The 16,530-nt window shown below is 64.6% G+C and overlaps 3 protein-coding genes across 4 annotated transcripts in view; all 3 read left to right on the top strand.

The window, feature by feature from the left end:
* CHLRE_07g350000v5 (uncharacterized protein) overlaps window positions 1–3,474 on the top strand; it is a 13,356-nt gene extending 9,882 nt beyond the window's left edge. Inside the window, exons 17-22 of the mRNA XM_043064541.1 lie at window positions 247–305; window positions 576–680; window positions 887–1,018; window positions 1,308–1,680; window positions 1,888–2,151; window positions 2,377–3,474. Coding sequence (XP_042923109.1) covers window positions 247–305; window positions 576–680; window positions 887–1,018; window positions 1,308–1,680; window positions 1,888–2,151; window positions 2,377–2,484 — 1,041 coding nt within the window. The 3' untranslated portion in view covers window positions 2,485–3,474. The remainder of the gene's footprint in view (window positions 1–246; window positions 306–575; window positions 681–886; window positions 1,019–1,307; window positions 1,681–1,887; window positions 2,152–2,376) is intronic.
* A 458-nt stretch (window positions 3,475–3,932) lies between these two features.
* Window positions 3,933–8,279, top strand: CHLRE_07g349966v5 (uncharacterized protein). 2 transcript variants are annotated; one of them, XM_043064540.1, is made up of 10 exons: window positions 3,933–4,352; window positions 4,579–4,614; window positions 4,830–4,890; window positions 5,049–5,159; window positions 5,381–5,468; window positions 5,782–5,888; window positions 6,115–6,842; window positions 7,057–7,096; window positions 7,439–7,543; window positions 7,630–8,279. In XM_043064540.1, the coding sequence occupies exons 4-10, from the start codon at window positions 5,085–5,087 to the stop codon at window positions 7,801–7,803; spliced, it is 1,317 nt and encodes a 438-aa protein (XP_042923108.1). In that variant the 5' UTR covers window positions 3,933–4,352; window positions 4,579–4,614; window positions 4,830–4,890; window positions 5,049–5,084; the 3' UTR covers window positions 7,804–8,279. The 2 variants fall into 2 exon arrangements, with proteins under 2 accessions (XP_042923108.1, XP_042923107.1); XM_043064539.1 differs by having other exon boundaries at window positions 4,093–4,890.
* A 63-nt stretch (window positions 8,280–8,342) lies between these two features.
* On the top strand, window positions 8,343–16,528 carry CHLRE_07g349950v5 (uncharacterized protein). The gene is made up of 16 exons (XM_043064538.1): window positions 8,343–8,505; window positions 8,570–8,656; window positions 8,923–9,027; window positions 9,361–9,598; window positions 10,105–10,229; window positions 10,693–10,885; window positions 11,564–11,667; window positions 12,068–12,158; window positions 12,541–12,641; window positions 12,903–13,193; window positions 13,440–13,522; window positions 13,761–14,019; window positions 14,558–14,626; window positions 14,979–15,017; window positions 15,254–15,505; window positions 15,849–16,528. Exons 1-16 carry the CDS (start codon window positions 8,371–8,373, stop codon window positions 16,065–16,067), a joined length of 2,391 nt encoding a protein of 796 aa, XP_042923106.1. The 5' UTR covers window positions 8,343–8,370; the 3' UTR covers window positions 16,068–16,528.
* The last annotated feature ends 2 nt before the right edge of the window (window positions 16,529–16,530 follow it).

Below are 16,530 nucleotides of genomic sequence, written 5' to 3'. Positions count from 1 at the left end.
AGGGAGGGAGGGAGGGAGGGAGGGAGGGAGGGAGGGAGGGAGGGAGGGAGGGAGGGAGGGAGGGAGGGAGGGAGGAAGGGAGGGAGGAAGGGAGGGAGGGAGGGACGGAGGGGCGCAGGCTGCCTGTGCGAGTCGTACGTGGGCGGTCAGACTTGCGTAAGCCTCCCACAGCCTTGGTATGGCTGTGGTGGGCGCACCGACCTGCTATGCGCACTATCACGTGGTGGCGTGGTGGCTCGCACACAGGTGGTTCGCGAGACGTGGAATGTGATCAACGGCAACGACGTCGTGCCGCTGACACCCAAGTGAGTGCGGGCCCAGGTCTCGGCGGCAGCCACAGTCACCCTAGAATCAGCCATCAGCGACGCGACAGCGGGCGCACTTGGAAAGACTCTGACAAGGACGACAATCCGGGACCCTAGCACTGGTATCCGTAGGACAGACGAAGAACCCACATCAACACCGCGGTTGTGTACACACGCACCCCGCCCCCGGGCCCCATCGCTGGACTCCCGCCTGGCCGCCCCCGCCCCCCACACCACATGCCTGCCACCTCCCTTCCCTGGGCCGCCCAGGTGTGTGTTGGTGTTCCTGTACAAGCACCCCGGGCACAAGGTGGTGCTGCGCGGCCCCGGCGACATCATCGTGCGCCCCTCCTTCCTGGAGAACGCGGTCATGCGGTGCGTGTGCGTGTACGGCACTGTACGGCGCTGTGTGTGGCGGTGTGTGTGGCCCCGGGGCGGTGGCCGGGGATGGCCGCCCAGCCGCACAATGCACGGCTGGCTGCACACCCTGCTGCGCCCAGCCCATCCTACCCACCCGACCCCGCTTGTCTGTTGTCCCACCCACCCACCCCTCACCCCACGCTTCCGCCTGCTGCCCGCAGGCTGCCGCTGGTGCGCAGTCTGTCGCACCACCTCATGGGCTCCTACATCGCCTCCCTCACTGCCGTGTGGCGCATGGCGCTGAGGGGCAAGCACATCGACGGGGCCGTGCGCGCGCTGCTGTACCACCGCAGGTGCGGGCAGGGGCTGGGGTTGCGGCGGGGCGGGGCGGGGCGGGGCGGCGCTGGTCAGCACGCATAAGCCCCCTATTACCGGTTTCGAGTAACGGCGTGCCCTCCGAATCCATGGCCTCTCCCATCCTCGCCCTGCCATGCATGCGCCACCTCAAGCCAACCCCACCGCCGCACCTCCACACGCACGCCGCACTCACGCCTTCTGCTGCCCCTGCTGCCCCTGCCCCTGCCCCTGCTGCCCCTGCCGCCCCTGCTACTCCTGCCCATGCCGCCCCCTCGGCCGCCTCAGGCACGACCTGCCCAACGTGCACGACTCCGCCATCGAGCTGGCGGAGCTGGCCGTCACCTCCGTCATGGCCGCCGCCCAGGCCGCCGAGCCGCCGGAGAAGGTCCAGCAAGCGCTGCGGTCGGCCGTCGCGGCGGACGAGGCGGCCAGCGTGGCCGCCGAGGAGTTCTGCCGCTCCTGGAACCTACTCAAGCAGGTCTACGTGCGCGAGCGGGCCAAGCTGGCTAGGAAGAGGCTAGTGGCGGCCCGGGCGAATGCGGACATGGCGATGGTCGCGAGCGCGGCGGCGGCGGCGGCGGCGGCCGTGGCTGGCGGGCCGCTGGCGTTTGCGGCGCTGGGGCGGAACGAGTCGGCGCAGCTGCTGGTGAAGCGCCAGGTGCGTGTGGGCGACTGCTGGAGCCGGCGGGTGGTGGTGGTGCTGATGGCGGGTGTTGCTGCTGATGGCGGGTGTTGCGTGCTTCGCATTGCGGGCATACCTGCCGTGCACGGACGAGTGAGTGCGGCGAACATACGTGAGGGGAAACGGAAATGTGTGTGTGTTGTAATGATGTTGTTGTGTCGGCAATCGATGTGGCTGCTGCAGGGCGACATCTTGTGCCTGGCTACCCAGCCGCCGGAGCTAGGCGCCGCACTGGCTCCTGGCGGCTCGGAGGACGGCGCATCAGCAGCAGGCGCCGCCGCAGGCGCAGGCGCAGCGGCCGGGCCGGGCAAGGCGCAGCAGCAGCCGCAACAGGAGCAGGAGCAGAAGCCCATGACGTTCACACAGCGAACGCGCCACTCGCTCGGTCGCGTGCTGGCGTATGTGGGCCAGGGCCTCAACTGCGGCCTCGCCGCCGTCGGTGTCGAGGTGAGTGATGACTGGAGCACCGGGTGACGCCGGCATGGCTGGCACGTGCAAAAGCTCGCGCGGGGGCACGCTGCGCTCTAAGGAGGGTTTGTTTACCATACACAGTTGAGGCGGGCGATTCTTGTGCGGTGCGCGGGCGACTGTCTACCGGGAATGCTAGTCGCACATGCGGTTGTCTGAACCTGCGATCGACCGCCCTGCGCATGCGTGTGTGTCTGTTCGCAGACGGGCATCGACACGCCTGACCAGTCGGGCTTGGCGCCGCAAGCACACGCCTGCGGCGGCTGCGGCGCCGCTGCCGGCTGCATGCAAGTGCGCAGCAGGCCCCGGTAGGAGGCGCCGCTGCGTCTGCACAGCCTGTGCCTGCAGCTGCTGAGCCGCGGCTAGGGAGGTCGTGTGGCGTGCACCAGGCACCAGCGGGCGCGTGGCTGTGGCAGAGCGCTATGCATGCGGTGTGTTGAGTGTGCATGGGTCTGGTGCGGTGCTGGTGCCTCCGGTGCTGCTGGGGCACGGCGTCCTCCAGGTATGTACGCGCGCCGCCGGCACAAGGCGGGAACGGGTCGTGTTCATGGGTGGGTGTGGCAGGAACGCCGGACTCAATGACTAGCCAGGGACTGCTTGCGGGGTTGTCGTGGAGTTGTGTCGGGTTTCCTGCCACATTGGGTTGGTGTGGCGCACAGTGCGATATGGTCCTAGAGGCGCGTGGCCGGGGGTGGAAGCACGCAGGACTATGGTACGGTCGCCAGGGGGCGCGTCGACATGTGGGCGGATCTACAGGGCGTCAGGTCTCTAGCCAGGGGACTAGAGCGCCCGTTTGCGTGCTGTGACAGTCACTAACGACGATGTATGGTGTTTGATGTATTACGGTAGTTCACGCACGTGGGATTCATTGTTGCAATAGAAACGCGCGTCGTCTGGCAGCCTGCCAACTGTGTGAGGCTGTGCACCGGCGCCAAGGTCCATGCCGTATGCGATGCATGATTTAGTAACCCAACCAAATGACGTACGTTGCAAATTGGTGATGACCATTGAGTGCCGACGCATGAACACTCAGGCTGGTGGTGACTGTTGACTGTGTGGCACGGGCCACGCACCTGGGATGATTTTTCGTCGATTTCAGACGTCGTCGCAGGCCCTGCAGATCATATACTTGCTGGCACGTGAAGCCAGGGCAACCGCTGCGCACTGCGAGTTTGACATATATACCGGTGTTTGAGACTTTTGAGAGACGGGCCAGGCTGGGCCATAAGCTGGCTGGCTTGTTGGCGCGCACTGGACCATTGTATTCAGGGAGGACTGGAACACGGTAATGTAGCGAACTCAAACGGCACCACCACCCTACCTTGGCACCTTGCAGCCGGGTAGGCGAGGGTAGGCGATGGCAAAGTGCTGGTGCCGGCAGCCGGCCAGCCAGGGGGGGGCATCCCGTGGGGGCATCCTGAGCGGCTGGACCCGCAGCCGCCGTCGTCCAACGGCACGCAGCGGCGCAATGCGATGCTGCGGGCGCGCCCAAGGCCGCGCCAGCACTCCGCCCTGGCCAGAAACCACCTTTACCGGCACCATCTTCCAGAAAGGCCCTGATTCTCCACTGTGCCAGCTGACTTGTATCGTACTATGAGCATGCGAATATGAACGTCGGAAATGGCGGGAAATTGGCAAACACGTCGCCGTGGAGGGGTAGCGAGGCCGCCTTGTTCACCCAGATGGCCAGGCACACAGCATTGCGGTAATAATGTGGATAATAGCAAGAGCGCTGTGGACAGCCGGCATTGTTCTGATGTCGGACCGCTGGTCCGCTGCTGTCGCGGCAGACGTGAACAGCTGGCCAGCCAAATCCAACCCCGGAACTCGCGAATGGGCACGCTGCCCTATGGGCAGTTTGCAGTCTTTCATATGTCAACTAAAGCTTCTTAATTGCATAATCCATAGCCAGCCTCTTATCCTCAGTTGGGATGTCTTTTCCGTTCTATGATACCGGGCTTTCCACCGGGATTCGGCAACTGCTTTACCTCGGCGCCTATATTATTGCATCAATATGGCTGAAGCATGTGACTGCTCGGTTGCGTCCCGGGTCGCAGCGCCTCGTTTCATCAGTTCCGCTGCTCATCATGAACATTGTGTTGCCATTCATTTGGAGCACTGACGAGCTGCTTCCGCGGACAAATGCAATTCTGGTCAACTCGTGGCTCAGCAGTTTCAAGGTGCGTCAGTACGCGACACGGCCAACCGCCCGCACGCAGTTGGTGCTACTCCCACCCCACCCCCCAACCCCCAACCCCCCGCCGATACACCATGCCCTTTCCAGCTGTGTTTCGGGGATGGCCAGCAGCTGCACCGCCTACTTCTCTAGGCACACCTAAATTCAAGTCAACACGCTGCGTGCAATACTTGGTCCTCCACTCATATCACACACACGTGTGCCCGCAGGTCCTCGCCTTTTGCCTCGGCCGACTTCCCTTGCGGGTGATTGCGTGCCCTGCGCTGGGGCGGCCTGAAGCCGCCTCGTGCAATATCCGCTGCCACGCCCAATACTGGCATATCGGGCTGCACTAGTAGGCGGTCTGAGTTGGGCCCTTGCCCCTTGGCAATAAATGGCTTAGTCCTTGCATTGGTCCTGACTCCTGAGCCTTTTCAGCCCGCCGCCGCTGCTCCTCATTCCCGCCGTTCCCACCTCCCAGGAGTCAATGACAGTGCCCCAGATCACCGCCGTCATCTACCTACCCATTTTCCCTAAGCCACGTGAGCTCTCACCTGTATTATCCACGGCGGTACAGTGGGTTCATCTTGTCCGCTGTTTTCCGGCCGAGCACACACACCTTCTACAATTGGCAGTTTACCATTCCCTCGTCCCGCGCACCCCCCCTCCCTCACATATCACTCCATGCCGTCCCATGCAGCAGCCACACACGCCAAGGCTGTAGCCGGTGATAGGCATGGCGGCGGCGGCCGGCTGTACGACAATGCCGGATCGGCGGCATCGCTGGCGTGCCGCTGGGTGGCCAAGCTGGGTGAGATAGCTGTTATGGGGCTGGGAGACGGAGGGGGGGGCCGTCCGGTGCTGCTGGCCACGCCGCGGAGCACTCCTAAACTGCACATGCATGTTTCTTAACCTTGTCATTTGTGGGTCAGGTACCGTAGGTGCATGATGGCACCCCTGTTCTTATTTGACGCAAGGGCTTCACTCCTCGGCTCCCGGGACCAACCCTCCGCCCCCGCCTGACGCCTGCAGGCAGTGGGTCTGGGTCTGGGTCTGGTGGTCGCGGGCATCACGGTGTGTGCAGACACCATGCCACGTGTGCTGCTGCATTACCTGTACGGTGAGTGGCCGGGGGCGCAGACACGGGGAAGCCCTTTGTGTAAATAACTACGGCGCACCCGCTTGAAAACCGCCGGGCGGATGTAGGATCGTGACCTAACATAGCCCCTCCGGCCTCGACCACCCGCTCATCAAGTCCAACACTTCCCAGGATGTACCGGTACTTTCCACCGTATGAACGCGTCCTATACATGGTGGCTCCTACCGTCTTCCTCTGCCAAGTTCTCCTGCCCTCTCTACTGCCCGCCACGGCGCCACCTGCTGCCGTTCCTGCCCACCCCCCGTCTGCCTCACGCCCACCTTGAGCACTGCAGCTCTGGGTCTGTACTTCTTCGTGGGCTTTCTGATGGACGGCCCGGGCGCTGTGGCGGTGGAGGCGCTGGGGCTGCAGCTGGTGCCCACGTTTGACGCGCCCTGGTTGGTGCGTGCCAGTGCGTGCGCGGGCTGGGTAGGCTGTGGCACGGTCATAGATGCCAGTGCTGTACAACCGCTGCTTGCGTTTGCATGACCCCCATCCCCACAATACCGCTGACTGTCTTCTATCGTGGTCCTTCGCGCTTCTTTTGCTCTCTGTGCGAAGTCTGTGCATTTCAACCTTCGCCCTCCCGGACTGTTGACATGTGCACTGCTGTAACCCGCCGCCGCAGTCTACCTCCCTGGCCGACTTCTGGGGCCGGCGCTGGAACATCACTGCGAGCTCGGTGCTGCGGACGCTGGTGTACGACACCATTGCAGAGGGGCGGCTCGTGGCGGCGGCCAAGCCCGAGCAGCAGCAGGAGCAGCAGGAGGAGCAGAAGCAGCCGGCGGCCGCAGTGGCGCCGTTGGCAACAGCGGCGCCCGCTGCACACGTGGACGCCACTGCGTACGCGCACATGGGGCGCGCGGTAGGCAGCAGCCCGGGAGGCCAGCCGCATGTGTCGCCGGCGGCGTCAGGGCCGGGAAGGGCTTCGGGCTTGAGGCATGAGAGCGATGCCGCCCCCGCGCAAGCGAGCGAGAGCGGCGCCGTGAGCAGCAGCCACAGCGCTGGCAGCAAGCACAGCGGCACCTTGGATTTCGATGCGAGCGAGCCCCTCCATCAGGACCCTGGTGCTTACCCTGATGACGGGACGGCGCACAAGCGTCCACTGATGACAAGCCTTGTTGCGGCATCGCATGACGAGCCACGGCCGGCACACGCCGCCAACCAACCAACACAACCAACACCTCCCAAGCACGAACCCTGCTGCGCGCCGCCCGCTACCCCAACCACCGTGTCAAACCCCACGACGGTACTGTGGGCGCCGCGCTCGCTGCTCCGCCGTACACTGGCCGTGCACGCCTCGTGCCTGGCCAGCGGCTTGTTCCACGAGTATGCCATCTGGCACGTCAGTGGACTGTGAGTGCACGGCATGGGTTATATATGTTTTCCCACAAGCTCTTTGAAGGGAGCTCAGGTTGTGTTGGGGTCCGTATGCCTGCCATGCTTGCGTCTGCAGGGGCTATGCAGGGTGTCCTGAACCGAGGGTTGGGGCGGGTGGGTACCGATGCACGTCGGCTTCTCCGCCGCATCTTACTGCTGAAATTGAAATGTCCTGATCCTGAATAAGCAGGGGTTGGCACTGGAAGTGGACATTGTTTTTCTACATGCAGGTGTGTGGTGCTTTGCGTGCGTGCGTGCGTGCGTGCGTGCGTGCGTGCGTGTGTGTGTGTGTGTGTGTGTGTGTGCGTGTGTGTGTGTGTGCGTGTGCGTACGCGTGTGTGTGTGTGTATGTGTGTGAAATTGTGCGGGTGTGTGTGCAGGTGTGTGGGTGTGTACGGACGAAGCGCAAGCGGCAGGCGGTAGGGACTGCTGGCAGGTCAGCCGCCGTGCTGTGCATGAAGGTCATTTGGTGGAGGCAGCACGGCACCTTCAGATGCCGCTCCCTCTGCTCTCCGCTCCCTGCTCCCTTGCACGCATGGGGCGCATGCACGCACACATCGCACCGCATGCAGGCGCCGCTCATGACGCTGGAGGGCCTGGGCCGGCGCTGGCTGCGGCGGCGTGGCCTGCATGTTCCTCGCCTCCTCGCCAACATCCTCACCCTCGCCGCCCTTGAGGTGATGAGGCCTGGGGTTTGATCTGCAGTGCTTGGCCCTGCGAATGGCTCCGTGTGAAAGTAGGCGAACATCCTGTTCCCTTGCAGGCGATGGCGTACCCGCTGTTCTTCGGGTTTGTGGAGACTGACACGGACCTGGCACGGCGTGTGGTGGCGGCGGTGTCACGGGGCTATCAGGAGGTGCTGCAGCCGCTGCGGCCGCTGCTATCTGGGGCGGCGGCGGCTTTGGCAGGCGGTGGGGCGGGGAAAGTGGAGTTGTAGGGTTTCCCGGAGGTTGCAGGGGACCATGTTGGGTCCAGCGCGGCTTGCGCGTTTTGGCGGGTTGGTGAGGTGGAGTTATAGCCTCTTGACAACGGCGGATATGAGCGGAGACGATGTTGTTCGGCGTTGCGCGCCAGGCGACGTTGCGCATCCCTGGTGCGCACTGCATGCATGGCATGCCGGCATGCGGTATGCACTGTGATAGCCTGGCGTTTTGAGTCCAAGGCAGAGAGGCGGCTGTCAGTGATGCTTGGGTGGTACATTACCTGGTTGTACGGCGGTTTGGGGCAATCTTGTGCCCGGTTGCGGAGTGGAGGCATAAGTGGCGGCCGGGAACAGCGATCGGAGAGCCTGTGCCCCGTGCCTGGTGTGAGTTTTGGCGGGTTCATGGAGGCTGGTGCTCGCGACGACAGCTTAATACTTATTTGTTTCCCCAAATACAAACTGCTGGCCCTGAGTTGTAAACAACAGAAGCAAAACGCACAAAGACAGACTTGCAAGTGCACTTCAACTTCTGGCCCAAGGCCCGCACCCTTCGCATGATGACGAACATGTGATGCTTGAGCAATGTCCAATCCAAATTTTATAACGCCAGGGAGTGTTAGGGCCATCGCGCTGAGCGTGGATGTGACCTATCTCACCGAGGAGGCCGCAAAGGCGCTGGCGCCGGATGTGGAGTATCGCTTGCGGGAAGTAATCCAGGTATGTTAGGTTTAGCTGCGAGAGGAACGTCAGCAGCCGAACTTTGGCCTGTCGTCTCTTCCAGGACGCGCTCAAGTTCGCTCGGCATAGCAAGCGGACGAAACTTACAACCCAAGACATCAATGATGCCTTGCGATTACGAAACATCGAGGTGAGAGACTCACGAAGACTGGCCGATCGGCGCACAAACCCTGCTTTGCTGAGCATTTGGTGCTTGATATAGCGCGACGAAACTGAAAGGGGGAAGCGAGGGGCCTGGGCGTTCGTGGGCCCGGGGTTTTCATGGGCCCGGGTTTCGCAGTCGCCCACGCTGCGACAGCTGTGCCACCTGAACCGTCTGCGGGGCCTCGCTTCCACTGTGTGTTGCGCCACTTGCTGCCTCACGTCGTATCCTGCTCCTCCTCTTCCCCGCAACAGCCGCTGTATGGCTTCCTGAACAACAGCGACCCCGCCAAGTTCGTACGCGCCACCGGCGCACCGGACCTGTACTTCGTGCGGGATGACACCGTGCCGCTGGAGCAGGTGGGGGCGCAGCGGGTGGGAGGGTGTGTGTGTGTGTATGTGTGTGTTTGGGGGGAGGGGGTTGCATGCTCCAGCCCAACGATAGTGCGCTGGGTTGAGAGGACGCACTGGGCTGGTTGCGGAGGGTGGAGGGCTAGCGGCGGCGGGGGGGCTAGAGGTGGAGGCATGAGGGGACAGCGCTTCTGTTCCGGGCACAAGCGCGCGCTCGCTGTGCTGCGTGGCTAGGAGCCAGGAAGCTTTGCAGTCGCGAGGCGGGTGGGCGCGATGAGGGCGTACAAATCTCAACCGCCAACCGACCGGCCCCTACCGCGCTCGTTGCCGCCACCCGCCCAGATCACGTGTGCGCCGCTGCCCAAGGCGCCCAACGCCACCACCGTGATGCCGCACTGGCTCTTCATCAACGGCGTGCAGCCGCAGACGGAGGAGAACGCGGCGGTGGACCCGCGGCCGGCGCCCAAGCGGCAGCGACTGGCGGCGGGGGCGGCGGCGGCGGCGGCTGCCGCAGCGGGGGCGGGAGCGGCGGCGGGGCAGGCGGACGCGGCGGCGGGTCAGAAGCGGAAAGCGGGACAGGGTGCGTGCGACCTGGCACGGCACGGCACGGCACGGCATGGGGGCGCAGGCCGGGGTGGGGGCTGCGGGACGGAGCGGGGAGGGGCGGGGACGGAGCGGGGAGGTGCCGTGTATGGTTGGCGTTGGTGTGCGGCCCCGGTGTGCGGCCCCGGTGCGGCATAGTGGGGGTCACGGCGGGACACGTGCACGGGACATGCCGCGTGTTCGACGTTATGGCAGCGCCGTGGCGGTTGGGCCGAGCAGGGCAAGGCGTCACGTGGCGTTGTGTAGTGGGCGGGTTATGTGGCCAGTCTGTTGGGGGCGCGCGCCTTTCCTGCGGGCCGGATTGCTGGGGCCCTGCGCAGCGGCATACCCAGTGGCTGAGCGTAGAACTGCCACCACCGCCACCGCCACCACCACCACCACCACATGACCACCACCGCCACCACCACATGACCACCACCGCCACCACCGCCTCCTCGTGCTGCTGACGGTGCCGTTGCTGCCATTGCCACCGCTTGCGCGCAGACGGGGCGGCGGCGGCGGGCGCGGCGGGCGGCGGTGCGGGTGCGGCTGTAGGGCAGCCGGGCGAGCGTGTGGCCATGCCCGTGCAGCACATCCTGTCGGACGAGGTGCAGCGCCTGCTGCAGCAGGTGTGTGTGTGTGGGGGGGGGGGCGTGTGTGTATGGGTGTATTGGGGGGGGGGGTTGGTGGTTGAGGGGGAGAGTGGGGGGTGGGGGTGCAAGGATGTTTGGAAAAGCGGTAGGGTGCGTGGGTGGGGAGTGGGGATTAGGGATGGAGGGGTGGCGGGAGTGAGGGGGGAAAGAGTGGACCACGGGCGGACTAGACTACCACATACTGGACTGCCCTGGCACTGGGGACTGTGTCACGTGGCAGCACCTAAGGTCTACCCTCGCCGCCAGGTCGCCACCCCGGCCCCACACCGCCACGAGAGCTTGTTTGCACACATCCACAGCATGGCGGCACCCTGACCCATCCCTCCTACAAACACAAACACACACACAAACGCATACACAGCGTCAACCGTTTACCCTTGTGCTCTCCTCTGACAACACAACCATTTGCCAACACTGTCCCGACCCCCTCCCCAAACAGATCAAGGCCACGCTGAGCAACCCCTCGCCCGCCACACTGGACGTGGGCCCGGGCGCCGAGCGCGGCGACAAGGCGCTGTGGGGCGGGGTGGTGGAGGTGGACGCGGCGGAGCGGGGTGCGGGCGCCGCCGGCTCGGGACTGCTGCTCACGCCCATGCAGCGCGCGGTGCTGACCACCGTGCAGCGGGACCCGGGTGCGTGCGTGTGCGGGATCGTGTGGGTTTGTGGGTGGGTGGGGTGGGGTGGGGTGGGGTGGGGTGGGGTGGGGTGGGGTGGGGTGGGGTGGGGGTGGGGGTGGGTGGGGGCGTGTTTGTGTACGTGCGTGTGTGTGTGTGTGTGTGTGTGTGTGTGTGTGTGTGGGTTTGTGGGTGGGTGGGTGGGGTGGGGGGGATGTGTGTGGGGGTGGTGGGGGCGTGTTTGTGTATGTGCGTGTGTGTGTGGGTGGGTGGGTGGGGTGCGGATGTGTGTGTTGGGGTGGTGTGGAGGGGGGTTGGAGGGAGGGGGGAAAGGGCTGGGGATGGGTGGCGGTGGGTGCGATAAGCCCAAACCCACTGGGCTGGGGAGGAGCTGGCGGCTACTGGGGGGTGCAGGCGGCTGCCGGGATTGAGGGCGCTTGGGTAGGTGGGCGAGGTTCGCTGCTGCCCACTGCCCCCGCCCTGCCTGTTTGCTTGCTCATCCGCACCCTTAACTCTCACCCACTCTCTCAGCCGCGCCTTCTTCAACTTCAACCCCTCACCGCAAACCCTTGCGCCCCCGCTGGCTACGCCTCCACTTCTAAAAATGCAACCCCCTCACCGCCTACGCCCACCTACTTCGCTACACTTCTCTGTACCAATCTTTGCCACTCCCCCCCCTTTGCAATGCCCCCGCAGGCATGCAGCAGCTGCTGCCCTACCTGACCAAGCACGTGGGCGATGAGGTGGCAGGCGGGCTGAGACAGCTGCCGCGGCTGCACATGGCGCTGAGGCTGGTGCAGGTGCGGGGCAGCGGGGCGGGGCGGGGGGTGGGGGGCGGGAGTAGGGGCGGGGGTAGGGACGGGGGTAGGGGCGGGGGTAGGGGCGGGGGTTAGGGGCGGGGGTAGGGGGAGGAAGACAACGGGCAGGGGCGTAGGGAGGCGGTGGGAGGCAGCGAGAGGGCAATCGGCTTGCTCAGGGCGCTGCGGGTTGACAGACTGACAGACCGGAGGGCGATGGCGCAGCACCATACTGCAGCCCTCCGCACACCCTCCCCACTCCCACACTTGCGCTTTCATACTTTCATTATTCCTGGGGGCCCCAGTGCTGGCGACATCGGCATAGCGCGTATTCCCTCTGACGTCGGCACTTCCATCTTTTCTACAAACCGTTCGCATGCATGGCTTCCCCCTCCCACCCCAGGCGCTGCTCCTGAACCCCGCGGTGAGCCTGGAGCCCTACCTGCACTCCCTCATGCCGCCACTGCTCACGTGCCTCATGGCCAAGTCACTGGGTGGGTCACAAGGGGGGGCTGGCGGGGGCGGGAGCGGTTGAGCGGGAGCGGAGGCGGGGGCGGGGGAAGTGGGGTCGTTCCCAGCGGAGGTTGCCAGGCCCAAACGTGGGGGTGTATGGTTTCGAGACCGTCGCAGCGATGTGGCTGGGGACGGTAGGGGAGGCGGTGGCTGAACAAGGTATTGCCTGGAGGCGTGCGGCCGCTCCTAGGGCCGCGTGGAAGGACTGCCCTGACAGCGCCGCTGCCGCCGTACCGTATGTACTCCAGCTCGAATGAGACACTAAGCCACGAAGCTGTTCACGCTCTGAACCCTCCTGCGCCCCTCACACGTCACCCCCCCCCCGCCCCTCACATGTGTGCGCCGCACGTGTCCGCCGCACAGGCGACGGCCCCACGTGCGACCACTGGGCTCTGCGCGACGCGGCGGCGGCTGTGGTGGCGCGCATCTGCAGCCGCTTCGGGGAGCCCTACTACAGCCTGCAGGTGGGGCGGGGGGCCGGGGCGGGGCAGGGCGGGGCGGGGCGGGAGGAGGAGGAGGGGTTGCAAGGTTGTTTGGAAAAGCGGGGTGGGTGTGGCGGGGTGGCGGCTCGCGAGGACCCCCACCCCACCCGGCTGCCCAAGCACCCGGCTGCCCGCCCGCCCGACCCGACCACACCGATTACGACTTCCACCATCACCACTGCCCTCGACGACGCCCACCACCACCACCACTGCACTGCCCACCTGTGCAATGCGCACCCACAGGTCAAGGTGTCCAAGCAGCTGCTGCGGGCGCTGCTGGATGGATCCAAGCCCCTGCCCACACACTACGGGGCTGTAGCAGGGCTGGCGGCGCTAGGGCCCGCAACCGTGCGACTGCTGCTACTGCCGCAGCTGGAGCCCTATTTGAACAAGCTACAGCCAAGCCTGCCCGGCGGAGGCCTGGCGGGCGCGGCGGCGGCGGCGGGCGGCAGTGTGGGCGCGGCCGCGCCTAGCAGTGGGAAGGAGGGCGTGCGGCAGTTTGAGGCGACACGTGTGTATGGGGCGCTGCTGCAGGTGCGCGCGTGATTAATGTGTGCGGGAGAATGCAGGAAGCAATCCCGCCCCAACCCGCCACACGCCCAACCCCGGCGCAACCCCTTCCTTGCACCACTGCCCCTTGCACCACGACCCCTTGCACACGCTTAACCCCGGCACGACCCCTTGCGATCTACGAATGCATTCCATTCCTGCAGCCCACCACATCCCATTCCCTCCCCCGCCCACCCCGCAACGCCGCCATCCCCACCCCCACCCCCCCAGGCCGCCGGCGGCGCCATGTACGACAAGCTGATGTGTGTGGCGGCGGACTCCTTGCCGCAACACCTGTTCAGGACAGCCGGAAGGTGGGCGGTGTGGGGGGTGGGAGCTGTGGTGACTGGTGGTTAGGGTGAGGCAGTGGGGTTGACCGGGTCTGGCTTTCTCATCCATACGGCATCCAGCCTTAGCATGCAGCCCCCGTGTGCCGGCTGCCCATGGTTCCTCACCCACATGGTTCCTCACCCACATGGTTCCTCACCATGCACACAAACACGCACGCATACACACACACACACACACATACACACACACATACACACACAGGGTGCGGCGCAGTCTGGAGGTGAAGGGGGAGGGCGAGGCCGCGGGCAGCGGCACCACACCCGCCACCTCCCCAGGCATCAAGCAGGAGCCGCACGCAGACGGCGCCGCCTCCCCGCCCGGCGCCCGTGCGGCCGCCGCGGCGCCGCCGCCGGTGGCGAACCCCGCCATTTCGGAGCAGGTGGCGGTGCCGGCGCCGCCCCATGACCCGAGCTTGGAGACCACGTGGCAGAGGCTGCAGCAGGACCCCAAGGCAACACAGGTGGGGGGTGCCGCGGTGGGGGTAGCGGTGGGGGGCAGCGGTGGGGGGCACCGGTGGGGGGTAGCGACGGGGGGTAGTCACTCATGCGGGGGATGGAGTTGCGAGGTTCAGGGTGGCGGTTGGGGGAAGGTTGCCGATCATGAAGGCAGAATAGTTTGGGGGGGTTGCTCAGCAAGGAAAGTGATATGGTGAAGCGTGGGTTGGGGGTTACGAAAACCGAAGTTCCGTGCTGCACTGCAAGCCGCGGGGTAAGGGGCTGTGTCAATGCCACCAGAGGGAGGTTTGTTGCTGGGTCATTGCCACCATTGCCACAGGTTGCGACTTGGGGTTGCGGGGGTGTCGAGAGAGTGCTGCCATACAGTGGAGTTGCGAGCGCCACGCCATCTTGCATGCACTGTCCTGCGCAACCTTTCTATTGTCACATCAAACAGTACGTATACAACATTTTGATTTGCCGCCCATGCGTGTGTCTGTGTCTGTGTCTGTGTTCGTGTGTGTGTTGACGTGTGTGTGTGTCGCCCCCCGCATGCGCACGCAGGTGTACCGCATGATTGTGGCCGACCCCGTGTCAGACAAGTCAAGGAGCATGTTGGAGAGCCTGCTTCAGGTGCGGCAGCAGCGGGCAGTGTGGAGGGAGGGGTGCGTTTGCGTGTGCGTCAAGAGGGAGGCAGGACGACTGCGCGCCCGCCCATATGGTTGTGTGTGCACAAGTTCATGAAGCTGTGGCAAATGACGAGGCATTGGGCTGGGTGAAGTGGGGTTGGGTTAGCAGACACCGAGGCAGAGCGCGGCTGGGAATGGGGAATGGCATGTGTCGCAACCCGCGCTCACCTGCTGGAAGCTTTGAAACGATGTTGCGTCGCTCTTCTTCTGTTGTTTAATAGACGCCTGTCGTTTCTCATAGCTGCTTTCCAATCTTGCATTCCAATCTTTTGCCCGTTCTCTTTGCATCTATGCAGCTGACACAGAATACAGACGGGCGATCAGCCACTGGACTGGTGCGTGCGTGGGTGTGTTTGTCGGGGGGTTTGCGAGTGTTCCACGGTGACTAGTAGAACGAGGGGGGGGGGCTGTCCGTTCGACACAAAACCGGAATCGTGTTGTCATCCACCCTCTTCGCAGCTCCAGACCACCCTCTTGTTCGTCCCGACGCCTCTCTCAAACACGCCCGCCCTTCATGTTTACTCGCTTAGTGAATACGGCAAACGAATTATCCTTATCACTTCTTCCACAGGCGCTGCTGTACCAGCTCGGTAAGATGGGCATTGGGCCGCCCTCGGTAGTAAAGGCGAATAAAGCGGCAGCGGCGGCGGCAGCAGCGGCGACTGCGGCGGCGGCCGCCGCCAACGGGAAGGCCAGCTCAAATGGCGGCGCGCAGTCGCCGCCAACAGGATCAGGAATGGCGGCGGCGTCATTGTCGTCTCCCCCTGGCAGTGGCGCGAAGACGCCGGCGGCTAGCAACGGAGCCGTGCCGGGCCCCGTGCAGGTGCGCGGAGTGCGAAGCGGGGTGGGTGCGAGAAGCTCGTCATTGGGTGAGGTTGAAGGGGCTTGGGGACTACTCTTCGTCTCTGGTTGCATTTGTGTACGGTATGTACGCCGTGCGGCTGGCGGTTTGGGTCGCCGACGTCCCCTTTTCCCTGTGCTGCCCCACGCGCGCGCGCACACACACACACACACACACACACACACACACACACACACACACACACACACGCACACACACACAGAACAACACACACACAGAACAACACACACACAGTGAGCAACACACACAGGCATACACTGTCCTACGCGTAATGTTTTCCTTGTGCTCTTTTCAACACACACAGGCGCAAGTGGGGAAAGGGCGAGCCTCCTCGGCAGCAGGAGCAGCAGGGGCAGCAGGAGCCGCCGCCCCTGCGCCGCGCTCTGTGCGGGCGGTCCTGGCTGAGAGCTGGCGTGAGGACGCGGACATTGGGGAGGTGGTGGGGGCGCTCACGACCCTGTTTGGGCCGGCCTTCCTCAGCCGCCTGCCGCAGCCGCCGCAGCTGCCCGTGATGACCTTGTAGGCGTTTGGGTGTTGCATGTCCATTGCATGTCCGTTGCAAGTGACGTGTTGCATGGCCGTCGGAAGACGTCGCAGTGCCGTGCAACGCGGAGTCGCCGGGCATAGCAGGGATGACCTTGCAGCTGCTGGTGGTGGTGGCGGTAGTGGCGGTGGTGGTGGCGGTGGCGGTGTGGTGGTGGCGGTGGCAGGTGGCCGCAAGTTAGGCTGAACTTCAATTGGTCCAGACGAGCAGATATTACATGTGACCTTTCCAGTGCGTGTGCTGCACTCGGCACTGCCCTACGTTGGCAGAATGGCTACACATGCTGAGCTGCCCACCCTGCAACGGTGCAACTTGCAAGTCTCGCAACGCAAGCTGACAGCTGCGCTAAGGCTGTCGCCAGCGGGAGCTGCAGAGATGCTGTGACCGGGTTTACAGGGTCGCATTATCGGTTCCGTTTCACCTTGTAATCACCAAGATCGCA

The sequence above is a fragment of the Chlamydomonas reinhardtii genome, chromosome 7 (assembly GCF_000002595.2).
Source record: "Chlamydomonas reinhardtii strain CC-503 cw92 mt+ chromosome 7, whole genome shotgun sequence".
Taxonomy (NCBI): Eukaryota; Viridiplantae; Chlorophyta; class Chlorophyceae; order Chlamydomonadales; family Chlamydomonadaceae; genus Chlamydomonas; species Chlamydomonas reinhardtii.
Note: the sequence above shows the minus strand (reverse complement) of the source record. Positions and strands in the feature narration are given on the sequence as shown.